The sequence below is a fragment of the Perna viridis genome, chromosome 7 (genome assembly GCF_037379345.1).
Source record: "Perna viridis isolate PV_CMFRI_1.1 ecotype Kerala chromosome 7, ASM3737934v1, whole genome shotgun sequence".
Classification (NCBI taxonomy): Eukaryota; Metazoa; Mollusca; class Bivalvia; order Mytilida; family Mytilidae; genus Perna; species Perna viridis.
The window spans coordinates 4,240,214-4,254,474 of NC_142451.1; the positions used below are offsets into that span (position 1 = coordinate 4,240,214).

The 14,261-nt window shown below is 33.1% G+C and overlaps 2 protein-coding genes across 2 annotated transcripts; both read left to right on the forward strand.

Moving 5' to 3' along the window:
- The first annotated feature begins 554 nt into the window (after positions 1–554).
- On the forward strand, positions 555–7,837 carry LOC148611022 (perlucin-like protein). The gene is made up of 5 exons (XM_088591069.1): positions 555–705; positions 2,793–2,887; positions 3,425–3,512; positions 6,889–7,102; positions 7,740–7,837. Exons 1-5 carry the CDS (start codon positions 657–659, stop codon positions 7,777–7,779), a joined length of 486 nt encoding a protein of 161 aa, XP_088447195.1. The 5' UTR covers positions 555–656; the 3' UTR covers positions 7,780–7,837.
- Positions 7,838–10,549: 2,712 nt separating this feature from the next.
- Positions 10,550–13,004, forward strand: LOC148611023 (perlucin-like). Its single transcript, XM_088591068.1, has 5 exons — positions 10,550–10,708; positions 10,901–10,995; positions 11,624–11,714; positions 12,386–12,599; positions 12,923–13,004. The coding sequence occupies exons 1-5, from the start codon at positions 10,648–10,650 to the stop codon at positions 12,963–12,965; spliced, it is 504 nt and encodes a 167-aa protein (XP_088447194.1). The 5' UTR covers positions 10,550–10,647; the 3' UTR covers positions 12,966–13,004.
- Positions 13,005–14,261: the final 1,257 nt, after the last annotated feature.

Consider the following 14,261-nt stretch of genomic DNA (forward strand, 5'->3'; position numbering starts at 1 on the left):
AGTCATGTGACTTCGATTATATGACAGTGTTACAACAAAAATGTCAAGGTCAGATACAACCTCTTAGAAAGATTCAGACAAGAAGAGACAAATTACAATTTCTATAATTTTAATCAAACTAAATAAGTAATGTGTTACAATTTACAGTAATTATAATTACAAAAGTTACTGATCACTATACAGTCTGGATAGTTTGCTAATCCGTCCAACTTTTGATGTCCACTTTTGAATTCTGTTATATAGCAGGAGTCCCAAAGTTAATTTAAGTAGTATTAATCCGACACAGAATTATTTTAAACACCTAATCCAAGTCGCAAGGGGGTCCTCAGAAGTCCAATGCTAAAGAATGAATGTACTCACAAAACAGCATTCAATCATTCATCAGTCAGATTAATTTCCTTTTCAGAAGTCCAGTACTTTTATAAAATATCATAAAAATTTAGAAATAGTAAGAAAGTTCTAGAACAATCTAGAAAGCAATCAATCATTAATGAGTCAGATAAACAATACAAGTCAAAATCATTACGTTTTTAATAGAGTCCTGTATAATCTGATAGAATTCATATTATTGTGACACCGAGTATAGTGACCCAATTCGAAGTCTAAACTATAAAGAACTCTTATGTCTTATCAGAACGGACACTGTGGGTTACAACATGATAATGCCTCTACTGTATTTTTATTTAGTGCTTGCTAGTTATTGTGGTAAGAAAATCTTTTTTTTTTTCGGTAATTAGTTGTTTTTCTTCTTTGTTTCGTCAACATAGACTTTGTCTCTTATGTTTCAGATAGCTAGTACTGGTGTGCTTCATGAATTCACAATTCCCTTATATCTACATTTATCGTTGTATTGATAAATATAAAATCAGATAAAAAGGAAAAACAAGTCGTGAAAAAATGGGACAGGCAAAATTATCGAACACTAATCCGTTTCATAATCAAGTCAACTCCAAAATAAATCTGGCAAAATAGATATTACATCACCGTAGCAGATGGTACCGCAATGGTCCTGAATTGTTACACGCATACCAAACAAAATGGTGGGTTAAATCTAGGTTTGACCCATGCTCCCAGTTTTTAGTGGAGTCCGAGTTGCTCATTTGCTTTTGTTACTTTGTATGTATGATTTTAGTTACTTTATGTACTTTGTTGAGTATGTCTGTTTTCCATGTCTGGTCTTTGTTCCTAGATTACATTCTTTTGATTACCGCTATAACCTTGGTTGCTTTGATTACTCTTTGATATCGCGCTAAACATCCCTCTTCCATTACGACATGGATATACAAGTAGTGATTGAAAAGCATTTGCATGCTATTGCGTCATAATCGGTAAATCATAGAAGAAACTGAGTATTTTTCAAACAAGGACTGATATCTAAAAAAGAATTTCGTAAGAGAGCTTTTGAGATATATTTCCTCATACCGCTGATTCGGGAGTCCCTTACGCAGACATTTATGCCGTTCAAGAAAATCATAATAGTACTTGCCCTAGCGTAGCAAACTAATTGGGAAATATAAACACCATATGCAGGAGATGAAGGATATTACTGCACAGGTAAGGATAATTTATTATAGTAAAATTAAAGTCGTCTCTTTTATCATAAATCATAGTTCTGAGATGATCACTGATGTCCAATTCGAGATGTAGATCCAAAAGAAGATGCAGAACAGGCTATAATTTCCTTCATCTCGAGCTCTGGTGGCTATATTGAAAGTGGCTATTTACCAAAGAAGGATTTTTGATGGACAATGTATCTGTATGAAAAGATGAAGTATTCAGCATTTTTATATTTTTATTCTTTACGAGATCCTGAAGAAATTCAGTCTCGTATCAATATAAAAAAAAACAAATTGACTAGGAGAGAAGCACAGTTGGTGCTCATTGGAATGCCACTTTGTTGTTGAAAATGACTCCTTCAAATGTTACAAATATGTTATCAATTAGGAAATCAAGCATATTGTAAACCTGCTTTTCAATGCAGCACACTTTGCCAATCTGTGATGTTTTAGAAACATTTGTGAATTTGTAACCAAGATCAACATAATTTTTCGAAAAAGCTATATGTTTATGAACACGTCCTTTCAAACAAGATTTCAATTTATCATGTGACAACGTAGTGTGAAGTTACGAAGTCAAAAGTTTGGAGAGTACTAATCTCTGCAGAATTTTAGGTTTTTAGTAAATCTTTAGAATTTTTAAGAAAACACGAGACGAAATCATAGGTCTGTGTAAAATCTTGCATTCGTTTGAAGTACAACGTTTTGTTCGACTTTAGTATTGAAATTACATAAGTGTTTATAATCATGTTAAAATGTGGGTTTAAAGATAAGGTTTCTACTGGCTAACTATATACTGAACTTTTCGGCTTTATATATTCTAGACATAATTTCAGTTGAGAAATGGTCTTGGTATTGAAAGTGAGAAAACTCAAATACTTGAATTAATGCATGTGTTGTTTTTTTCTAAAACAATTCACCACATATTAATTTATTACGTAACAGCAATAGTGTTATTTTTTTATATATACCTATTAGAATCTGTATTATAATTTGTAGCAAAACAAAATTCTGATCTTATCTTATTCACGGTAAGCTGATTCCTGTGGTATATCTTGCCAATGTGTTTTACTGTAAGATACATATAAACTTTAATAATAACACTGCTTAGTTTGTAAATATTTGTCTATTTTTTTTTTTTTTTTTTTTTTTTTTACAGCTTTTTTCTCCTGATTTCCCATTGATTATGAGTTTGGTTTTACCTGTAACGACGACCACCATTTATTTCATTTACAGTTATTACCCATGCTGAGTGTCCTTTGGGTTGGAATCACTACGACAGTTTTTGTTACTACTTCAGTGAAGATTCCATGACATGGGATGATGCACAAGTACTGATCTTAAAAGAAAAATCATTTATGTGATGAAAAAAATTTAATCTCTCATAAAAATGTGAAAGCTACTGTCAGAAAAACAGCCATATTTGGATTTAATTCGTGTTAATAAGGAGGTATACCTAGGATAAGGGACACAGCTCTTACAAATCTTTGGAATGTTTGTGTCCAGTATTTTATATCAATCTCATATAAGCATCAACATCATCAAAATAACTTGGACTGATTTCAATCTGATTTCATTTTGTTTCAAATGAAAGCTTGATAGGCTTTGGTAAAATTGAGTAGATACAAACATATCACTGACTTCAAGAGTTATGTCCCTTACCCTAAGTCTGCCTCCTTAAGATAAATATTATAACACAGAAATGTCCCCATCATCAGAGAAACACAAATTACAAACATGCTTTCATTGATAAAACAGTCTGCAGATTGGTGAGCTGCGAACATTTTCTTATTATGGACTGTTTTTGAATGTTCTGAATATTTTATGATGCAACACGACTCTGAAAGCTTTAATTTGTTCAATTGTAGAATTTTTGCAAGAAAGAAAATGGACAGCTTGCTGAAGTAACATATGAAGGGTTGTCAAATTTTCTACGGTATGAAGCTGACAGATTAGGTATATAAAAATCATTATTTGACGTCTACTTATATATAGCAGATTATACCACCCATGACAGGGAAACCTGTTCCTATTGTGTTTCCTTATCTCAGCGGTAATGCATTCAAGCAATAAAATGCCAACGTTTTTTTTCCCTCAAAATACATATATTATATTTCAATCGACTTTTGTATTGGTTAAACATAAAATGAACTTTACTATGAAACAAATCACAGTCATTCAACTAGGTGAATATTGTTTAGAGTAATCAAGGGAACCAAGGTTATAGCGGTAATCAAAAGAATGTAATTCAGGGACAAAGACCACACATGGAAAACAGACATACACAAGAAAGAACATAAAGCAAGTAAAATCATACATACAAAGTAACAAAAGCAAATGAGCAACTCTGACTCCACTAAAAACTGGGAGCATGGACCAGGTGCACCGGTAAGGTAAGCGTCCTCTGTTTTTCTAGAAACACCCGCCGAGTTCCTCATAAAAAGTCAAGTTCGGGGTAGATAAACGAGGAAAGGTAAACTATGACCCGTTGAATAAATCAGTTGTCATGGTGCAGACGGATACACCAAAACGATTCACGAATTAATGATGACGACCATAACACATAAACCTCTTCAAGAAGCCTATTTGTTAGATTTCTAGCGCGATACAAAAAGTCTGCGTAATTTCGGCAACCTCTGGCATAAAGTATGAGTTGTGTTATGAACACTCCATACACAGGTGCTGAAGGGATGTTGTCACAGATGAAAGGAAAGTTGACAATTCTGAATGAAAAGTCATCACGTTTGTCGTAAAGTTTGGTAAATAGTTTTCCTTTACCATCGATTTCTAAGTCTGGGTCGAGATATGAGGCTGACTTCACAGTGTCTGTAGTATTCTTTATCTCAAGTTCTTTGGGGTAGATGCGATGTATAAAATCCCCGAAATTAAGATTGATAATACGTCATCTATACAGCGGAAACTGAGATTGAAGGATCTAGGTAATCGATATTATTTCTTTCTGATCAGATCAGCTATAAAGTCAGCCTCATAAGAGTGAAGGAAAAGGTCAGCAAGTAAAGAAGCACAATTTTGTTCCCATTGGAATGCCGACCGTTTGTTGAAAAACACGCCCACCACACTGGACAAATATGTTGTCTATTAAAACTTTCAGCATTTTGTAAACATCTTCCCCTGTATATTTGGAAGACGATTTTAAATTTTTTTCTTACAAAGTATGAGGAATCTCTACCAAGAACTATATATTTGTATTTAGGTGTACCATCTTTTTTGGAAAAAAAAACAACGATGTATAATGTTTTTAAGTCGGGATTTTAACTGAGTATGGGGAGTAGAAGTATACAGTGTTGACAAATCACAGGTTTTAATGCTATTATATTCAGATAATAGTCTTGAACTGATTGTCTCCAAAAGATCTTTCGAATTTTTGAGGATCCACGCTGAATTAATACCACTACGGGAGTAACAAGTATTGTGGTAGGACTGAAGACCCTCTTTGACAGTTGTGAGTATAGAAGTTAAATGTTTTGAAAGGGGTTTGGTGGTAAATTTTGTAGATCCTGCTATGAAACGTTGTTTGTATGAATTCTTGTGGAGTTTAGGAATCCAGAAGTACATAGAGGTAAATCACAATCATCGTCCTTGGTAGAGAGACCAAAAGAGGATAGCACAGATTTATGGTTTTCAACAATCTCTTCTTTGGAGAGTGTAGTAGCAGTATAGGTCTTATTACTGCTATTATTTTCTACGTTTACCTCTGATAATAAACATTGGATATAAAACGTTTTGCAGACAAAAACAATGTTGTTTTGGGCTTTGTTTGCTGGTACGACAACATATTTGTCATGTATAGTAGACAATGGTTTTGCTACATCAGGGTATTTGAAAACCCTTGTAGCCTTGGCACTCATTCACCTACTTAAAACTTTCATTCGTTTCAAAATTAAAGACCTCACGGCCTTTAACCACTCTGACAGAGAATCAATGTCTCCTTGTTTTCGGTTTATCCATTTTCTTGCTTAGTCCTCGACGGCATCCATAAGAAGTTTAAAGTTATAATTCCAATTTATGGAGAGTGGTTCACGGTACTTGGGACCTTTAAAGAGGATATTACGCAGAGATTCGTTTTCAATAATGGTTAAATCTCCCGTAACGACGTGACCAGTCGGACCATATTTGAATGGAGAGTTTTTGCAAGAACAGTCAGGTTGTTTAGCCTTGAAGTCCTCAATCTCGAGGTTCTGCAATAGCCTTATATAATTGAAAATGTAGGATGCAATGGGTGAAGTATAGGAATATGAAATAGTTGGTATGGATTTGTCTTTGAAATATGGGGGAATTTTGTTGGTAACGTTTTTGTGATGGAGGATGTTAGCCAAATTAATTGCATCTATACCTTTGTTGACAAACGGTTGTGGAAGAAATGATCGTTTTTCTTCATCTTGACTTTTCACACAAACTGGTTTAAAGAGTCTGTGGAAACCAATATCCAAGCTGATTGCAACAAGTCTGTATAATGACGAGGTGGGGTCAGAAACAGGAGTGTCAAGACTTGTTTTGCAAAGGGAGTGTAGTAAAGTGAGAGGTAAAGAATAAAGTTTGGTTCTAATGTGAAGTCCAAGAGGTTTTTGTATGACAGGAATGAGACCATCTATGGAGATATCATGTAACTTAGGTGACGCATAGTGGCGATGGCCATGGCTCCTTTCCTGTCTTGGATTTTTGTCAAATAAATTCATCACATTTCTGCTATTGTTATATTGGCTTGAAATGTTTCCTATACTTTTGATGTTGTCATTGCATCTATAAAGTATTGCAGTACCTAGTCTGCCTATCCAGTACTCCTCTCTTTCCCTACGATAGGTTTTACTTAGAACGACGGGACTGTTCGTAGGATGGTATTTTTTTTCTCTAAAATACGTTAATAGAAAGGATTGAATGATCTTGTTGATTAAAGAGTTGATAAAGTGTCGGGAATTTAGTGGTGTTAATTCCCGAACGATGACCGCACATTATTTTGTTTAATCGTTCTTGCGTTTCTCCGACATATACTAAACCACATAAGTTGCATTCTAATCCATATATTAAGTTTGTTGATTTGCAACTCAAGTCATCGTGACTTCTTGTATGGAAGGTTTTGTTTGTAAGGGAGAAGTAAGAGTCGGTTATAAGAATATTGCATGTTTTGCAATTTTAATACCATATTTTCATATGGTACAATGTGGTTCGTCATCGTGTAGTCAAATATATCATTTAAAGTGATGGAGCATTAAAACGATAAAGCAAAATTTCATTCTAAGAAATTTATCACTTACTTTTTCGATATGAATGTACCATTATATTACGTATATGACATTATTATGTTTGATGACAGGATACGCCTACTGGCTTGGTGGTAAAGACGAAGTCCGGGAAGGAATCTGGATCTGGACATTCTCTAACACTCCATTTAACTTTACTGTGTGGCATGATGGACAACCTGATAACCACAATGACAATCAAGACTGTGTTTTAATGTACGGACGGTGGGGCATGGAATGGAATGATGCATCATGTGATGCGAGATATAAATTTGTATGTCAAAAACAGTAAGTAGGATATTGTCATGATGACTTATATTTATTAAGATTTTGAATTTTAAACAGAATGTGAACTGCAACATTGAGATGGGCGATACGCCAGAGGGGTAATATTTGAAACAGAGGGCTACAAACGATGATAAAAAATAGTACAGGGATAAAGACTGACTTCAGAAGGAAATAGACACACACAACAACGAAAATGAAGTAACCAAAATAGAGTCCAATCAAAACAACGGTACATGGGCGTCCGCTCAAAACTGGTAGTATGGACCAGGTATACCTGTATGGTGAACACACTAGAAATACCGTCTAGTTGATCATCAAATGTCTGTGGTAGTCGAAAGACAAAAACAAAAATGCAAATTGGGACAGGCAATAGGTTATTGATTTTAAGTTTTAAAGAAATGAATGAAAGGAAGTATAAGAAATATTTTGTGGTAAAAAAATGTCCTCTAGTCTCATTAAAATCCATTGACTTTTCATTGTTATTTTATATCATGCGGACATAATCTATTATCTGCTGTCAGAAACACCAAATTTGTAGTTTGAAGTATTGTTTTTTTATTATAAAGCACATTGAAACAATAAAAATAAATAGATTTTTTGTATCAAAAGTTTAGTTCAGGAATAATTTATATTTCAGGTACCCACAGTCAGGGGGCGGAGGCATCATTATAGGATAAATCACTTTTTTAAAATAAATTAACAAAGACATATAAAATAATGAGTCACTAAAAAGTATTAGTTGCTTTGGTGTTTAAAGTGACCTTTGAAACACAAAATATGCGCCACACTTGGCCTATCTGTTAATATCATCACTACAGAAAATTATTGTTGCCATGACAATTTGATTGACAGAAATAAAGTTTCTATCTAGCAGATGATACAATATATATTCAGTTAGATTTTAAAGTTTACCGGATTGACAACCACCGTATTATACTCACTTGTTATTGACAGCTACCGCCGGCGGAGCAGTACTCGTTTACCCATCTGAAGCTCCTGATGACTCTTTCATAGTTTTGTATATATATTTAGTACAATCAGTTTAATAAGTAATCATATCATACTTTGTTATCTACATCGTATACGTAGACCCTCTCTGTTTCTTGTTTTCATGTTTTTGCCTTCTTGCCTTGTACTTGGATTTTGAAGTTTCCAAATTGTTCTTCTATTCGAACTTTTCGGTATTTTCCATAATAAAATTCAACAAGTCAGTTAAGAGTCATTCTTCTCTTCTCTAGGCTGTGATTTCTGTGGATCAAGCTTCAGCCGTGGAAAAACTTTAAGTTTAACATGTTAAAACTGTATCAAATGAATAAGATAACGAAAAAAAAACAATGATTGAAATTTGGTGATAAACTGGAACTGTACGTACTATAACAATACGTGGCAAATACAAAACACATAATTCAAAGCTAAATAATCAATTTTGTATTAACAAAAACTGTTAGCAATATTATATCTTTTTTTCACAATTATAAATTCGCGACATTTTAATTTGGAAGATAATTATGACGTGATTACAGAGGTCTACGGTAATGAGCTGTTTAGGTGTAGTTCTGTCCTTAGTCTTGTATTTCTCGATATACGGGCATTATCTCTCGTTTACATTAAGCATTTGGTCGCTTACTTTTTGACCTCTTTATCTGAATTCATCTGATTTCGATTCATTGTCTCTAAATGTTATAAGTTATAGATCAAATAAAATAGGATGAGATTTTGTATTTAAATTTTGAACATTTACGTTTAAATTCTAATTTTTGCCTAGCTTCTGCACAATGAGTTCCTCAAACTTTAAGAAACCTGCTCCATTTGTTATAAAAACACTCAAAGTAAATGAACTTTAGGAATAATTTCTTGGTGTATCTATGTTTTTATTTGATATTGTTTGTTATTGTGTCTCGTAAAAGTAAAATCAATGTTTTTTTTTTGTATTTGGTTTTTTTTTCTACTAAACGGTAAGAAAATCAGTTGAAATTAAGAAGAAAATTTGACTCATGGGATGTTTGTGTCAGTAGACCAATTTTGTTCAAAGTATACCAAAGAGTAAATTTCGCCACATTTGAATAGTATTTTTTACTGTCATAATGGGCATTTTTCCTTAGAAATGTTCGATATTAAAAATATCTGCACAAGACAGGACACAAATATTGTGTTTTGCATGTGTGTAGTATGTGTCTTTTAAAGCCTATATCAAAAAATGCGACGAACGAACTTAATCTACTTGAATTACCGAGTTGTTATGTTAAAAAAAAAATTGCGGTAGACCAAACAAAACTGTATTGTTTGTCATACATGATAAATATACAACAGTTTGAATATTCTAGTAAAAAATTACAACATGAAATCGATGTTAACTCTGGGCAATGCTAGTGGTATATTGTGATGTAAAGTTAAGTGTGATAAAACCATTACCTTGCTCTCATATGAAAATTTTCGTCCATGGTAATACACATTTGGGCATAAAATTACCAATTACCATATACTGACTGCATATGTTACAGCAATAGTAATACCACAATGCACATAATTGTCTTTTATTTGGTTGGACATGATAATTATTGTTCACATATTGCGGACATGAACTGAGATAAAGTGGTAAATGCGTATAAGGTAGTGTACTCGACCTGTTAAACAATATACAAGGTGCAATTGACTTCCAAAAAATGTGCTGCAGTTTATGATTTATGTTTTTTTTTCTCTGATACCATGGCATAAGTACAGTTTTGTTTTTATTACACGATGAAACCAAGGAGACCGGTAATTGAATGTATACCAGTGCGGATAAGTTTGTCATATATATATGTGTTGAAGAGTAATCAAAGAAACTATTTTTGAGTGAATACGGCACTACCGTCTCTTCGAGCACTCGAAACATTCGAATACTAGTAGTGAATTGATAATTTATTTCTAAAATAATTGAAGAGGGGTGTAAGTGCCCTTTACAAATAAATCAGCCGATAATTTAAATGTTTTCGAGTGTATTTACATTATTTAGCAGTTTTTGTTGATCTCAGTACTTAGTACCTGTAAGGTTACAAAACGGAAACAGCATAATATAAAAACTTAAATGAAGACATTTGAATGGGTGTAAAAGAAGAAATAAAAACAAATTCAAAAACAAATGAGGAGAAATCGGTAGACATAATAAAGAAGAAGGAGTAATCAAGGGAATCAAGGTTACAGCGGTAATCAAAAGAATGCAATCCAGGGACAAAGACCAGACATGGAAAACAAACATACACAACAAAGAACATAAAGTAACTACAAGAGCACCTGGTCCATGCTCTCAGTTTTTAGTGGAGTACGAGTTGCTTATTTGCTTTTGTTACTTTGTATGTATGATTTTAGTTACTTTATGTTCTTTGTTGTGTATGTCTGTTTTCCATGTCTGGTCTTTGTCCCTGAATTACATTCTATTGATTACCGCTATATGCTTGGTTCCCTTGATTACTCCTTTGCTCTTTAACCTGCGCGTGCATAAATCTCGCAGATATCAAACAGCCTTTGTCAGTTCACTGTTTTCTCTCAGTTAGGTAGAACTAAGAATGAAACAGTGTGGTAATTTTATTTTAATGTGCATTTTTCCAGTGAGCATTTCCTTTCTTGGTAAGTTCATTTTTTTGGATATTGTTTGTCTTACTTAGATTGTCTTTAAATAAAAAGGAAAAAAATTAGTCATTTATATATGTTCAATATTGTAAATCAATCTTATATTATGCATTGTAGAAAGAAGTTTTATGTCGATTTAACACATTCGTCAAATACACCTACTGTAAGGTAATTCAATTGTTTTTTCAGAGTTTGCAAATTACGGGTGTCCACATGGTTGGCACCACTATCAAAGTAGCTGTTATTACTTCAGTACAGATAGTCTTAACTGGTTTTTAGCAGAGGTAAAGTTGACAAAATAGTAGTAAACCTTTGTTGTAATTTATTTTAAAATTGTATGTTTAAATACTTCGGGTAGCAGTGAATGTAAAGTAATTTAACAACAACTCACTTGTTCTTATTTGGGGCATCAAATCATATTGAGTGGTGATGTTTGGCAAATTAAAACAATTAAATTGTTTTACTTTTAAAGAAGACAAAGTAGATATTCTATATATGTCAGGACGAACCGATCGATTTGAATTCTTGTACTATATCTACACGCTGATATAGAAGCGAACTGTTATCAGTTGACTATGGGACAGGATCTTGTAACAATGGCTCAAACTTTACAAGAAATCCGGCGTGGAACAATTTTTTTTAATATTAATGATACTACGAGCAAATGTCAACGGTTTAAAATCTGAAATCGAAACAAAAAAACAAGCAAACAAACAAAAAGGAAACACACATGCCCAAAAAGAAAAACACAGTATGAAATACAAAAAGCTTATCTTAAAGAATTGTTTCTTAAGTACGCATTTAAATAATTAAAAAAAATGGTGGAGTATAAGAAAATTGTACAGTATCAATATATAAAAATAAACATCAATGAAAACCACTATTTTGTATATACCGTTAATGATATTTCAGGGCAGTTGCCGAGGGCACAATTCCCGCCTTGCTGAAGTTTATGAGAAAGACCAATCCGATTATCTATTGGGAATAGCTCGATCTTTAGGAGGTAATAACGAAACCCTTTAGTTCATCTGTATATTGTATGTGATATCCTTTCAAAGATATATAATCGTAAAGGGTTTTTAAAAAATGAGGCACGTAATAAATCTGTACCATTTTGTCCGAATTTACCATGCCATTTACAACTTTCAATAACAGATGGGTAGAATATGGATTTTTGTCTTTATCTTTAGATCTTCCATGCTCCCTGTTTTTAGTTGAGTCCGAGTTGCTCATTTGCTTTTGTTGCTTGGTGTGTTTGGTTTTAGTTACTTTATATTCTTTTTGTGTATGTCTGTTTTCCATGTCTGGTCTTTGTCCCTGGGTTACATTCTTTTGATTACCGCTATAACCTTGGTTCCCTTGATTACTCTTGTCTTTCAAGATAAAAGGAAATAACTGCTCACGGTGGTCTACAATGAGAATTCCAAACGTCATACTTAAATGTCACAAATGAAAAAGTCAATAGAAATTATCGATGGAGAACTATCCAATTAGTACGTAAACAGTTTACTGTTTTTGAAACAGATCAAGAGTAAAAAAAAAGTAAAAAAGTCCTTTTGATCCACCTTTGATAATGATCACAATGGTATTTTAAGATATATTACTACTTCTAGTCCAGTAGGACTTGCTGAGAAAACAGTTATCTAAGAATCTGCTTCCTTTCCGTTCTGTCAGGACCAGGGTATTGGTTGGGAGGTAGAGATGATGTTATAGAAGGAGAATGGATCTGGGCATCGTCTGATCGAATTTTTAGTTTCTCTGCCTGGTATCCCGGAGAACCAAGTAATGGAGGCAATGGTGAAGACTGCGTTTTCATGTCTGGAGGTTTCAATATGTTATGGAATGACATTTCTTGCAAGGAATCAGCCAGATTTATTTGTGAAAAGCCGTAAGTACGTTTAAAAAAGCTTTTATAAAATTCCAATACCTTGATTTATGTGTACACAAAATTTATCTATGCAATTAAACTGAAAACCCTTCAATGCCATATTAGAAGTTTCTTAAGATTTCAAAAGATTATTATTTTTTCAAAGACAATATAGCATTTGTAATGCAAAGATTGAATTAAATCGATATATTTTTTTATTAAGCTTGTCTTGAATTTAAACCTATTGCCCAGATGATGCATATTTACTTCAGAAACGACCATGTTATTTGCTTGAGACACGCATATTTTGAAATATTACTATAAGTATTATTTTGTACATTTAGACTGTTGTCTGATGCCCAGGTTGACGATGAGATAGTGGATTAATCGGATGATCAATGGTGCATTAAATAAGAGTACTCCAGACTAGTTTGATCGATTTTTAGATTGAAAATTCGTGATTGATTTGATATGTAATAATTCAGATAAAACTACACATTAAGTATGATATTCTCATATAAATCACATTTTTTTGTTCGGTTTAGAGATCTAAACAATGTTCAATTCAAATGATAATATGCTTGCGTGATATGTTTTCCCACTGGTAGATGAACAAGGCCAGTCCTCCTGTTTGGTTCGTTTGTCATTTTCTTATCGGTAAATATGATGTTTAAAAGTACATTATCAAACTTTTACGTTGCAATCCATGTATAACAATTTGATGACAGAATAATTAGGACAGGTAGGTAGTACCTACTCATCTTTTATAAGTTTTATTTTGTATTTGTGAATGTTCAAGATCGTTTTTTTACTTTGCTTTATTTTTGTTCTTAGCTTCAAGCATTCTCCAAAGTCAGGGTGTTTAATTCACCTTCGCTCCTTCAAACTCCTGACATCACTCATTCATATTTAGCGTTTATTGTCCATCGCCAACTAGTAAGTTACATAATTTTAACCCGGATCAAACATCCAGTCAAATCACTCATAATAGAAACTCTTCGATAAAACTTACAAAATGGCCACACATAACGTTTGTTTTTTAAAGACTCTAGACATAATCTACATTGATCATTTTTGCTCATTTTGAATCATTTGTGACATCATCCAGCTTTCAGTTACCTCATGTCATTGTTTACCTATTCACTGATGTTATATGTTAAATCGATTTTCATTGTTGCTTTCTGCCCGGTGAAGTAACCAATCGGAATTGGCTGGACGATACCCGCTAAATATAAATGAGTGATGTCAGGGGTTTGAGGGATCGAAAGTTAACTCAGAATCCTGACTTGGGAGGATTAATTATACCAGTTAATGGACAAAGTAATCACGATTTCTAAAATTTTGATTGCAAATTCTACGAATTTAGAGATAACCTCGTGACGAGCAAGCTGACGAACAACCTCTTAAAGGATTTTTTGCGCACAGGCATAGTTTTAAAGCATTGAATTAATGGAATATAATACTTATTTAATATGTTGAATGTAAGACCAGATTTATGAATGACTAAAAAACATTCTGCCGGAAGTGACGAAATTTGTCGACACGGAAGTACAAGATTGCGGTGTCGCTGTTTTCTCTTTTAATATGTCTATGGGTACGATTTTATATTTATTGATAATAGATTCATATTTATAACTATTCATTTATTTATTTAATAATAATTTGGAAATTATTGGCTGCGTA

Bases quoted from the DNA above. Each gene is read 5' to 3' on its own strand.
- LOC148611022 (XM_088591069.1), top strand. From the start codon at position 657: ATGATAATGCCTCTACTGTATTTTTATTTAGTGCTTGCTAGTTATTGT. The intron at 706-2,792 runs GTAAGAAAATCT...TTTCATTTACAG, and splicing joins AGTGCTTGCTAGTTATTGTG to TTATTACCCATGCTGAGTGT. The intron at 2,888-3,424 runs GTACTGATCTTA...GTTCAATTGTAG, and splicing joins TGACATGGGATGATGCACAA to AATTTTTGCAAGAAAGAAAA.
- LOC148611023 (XM_088591068.1), top strand. From the start codon at position 10,648: ATGAAACAGTGTGGTAATTTTATTTTAATGTGCATTTTTCCAGTGAGC. The intron at 10,709-10,900 runs GTAAGTTCATTT...TTGTTTTTTCAG, and splicing joins AGTGAGCATTTCCTTTCTTG to AGTTTGCAAATTACGGGTGT. The intron at 11,715-12,385 runs GTAATAACGAAA...CCGTTCTGTCAG, and splicing joins AATAGCTCGATCTTTAGGAG to GACCAGGGTATTGGTTGGGA.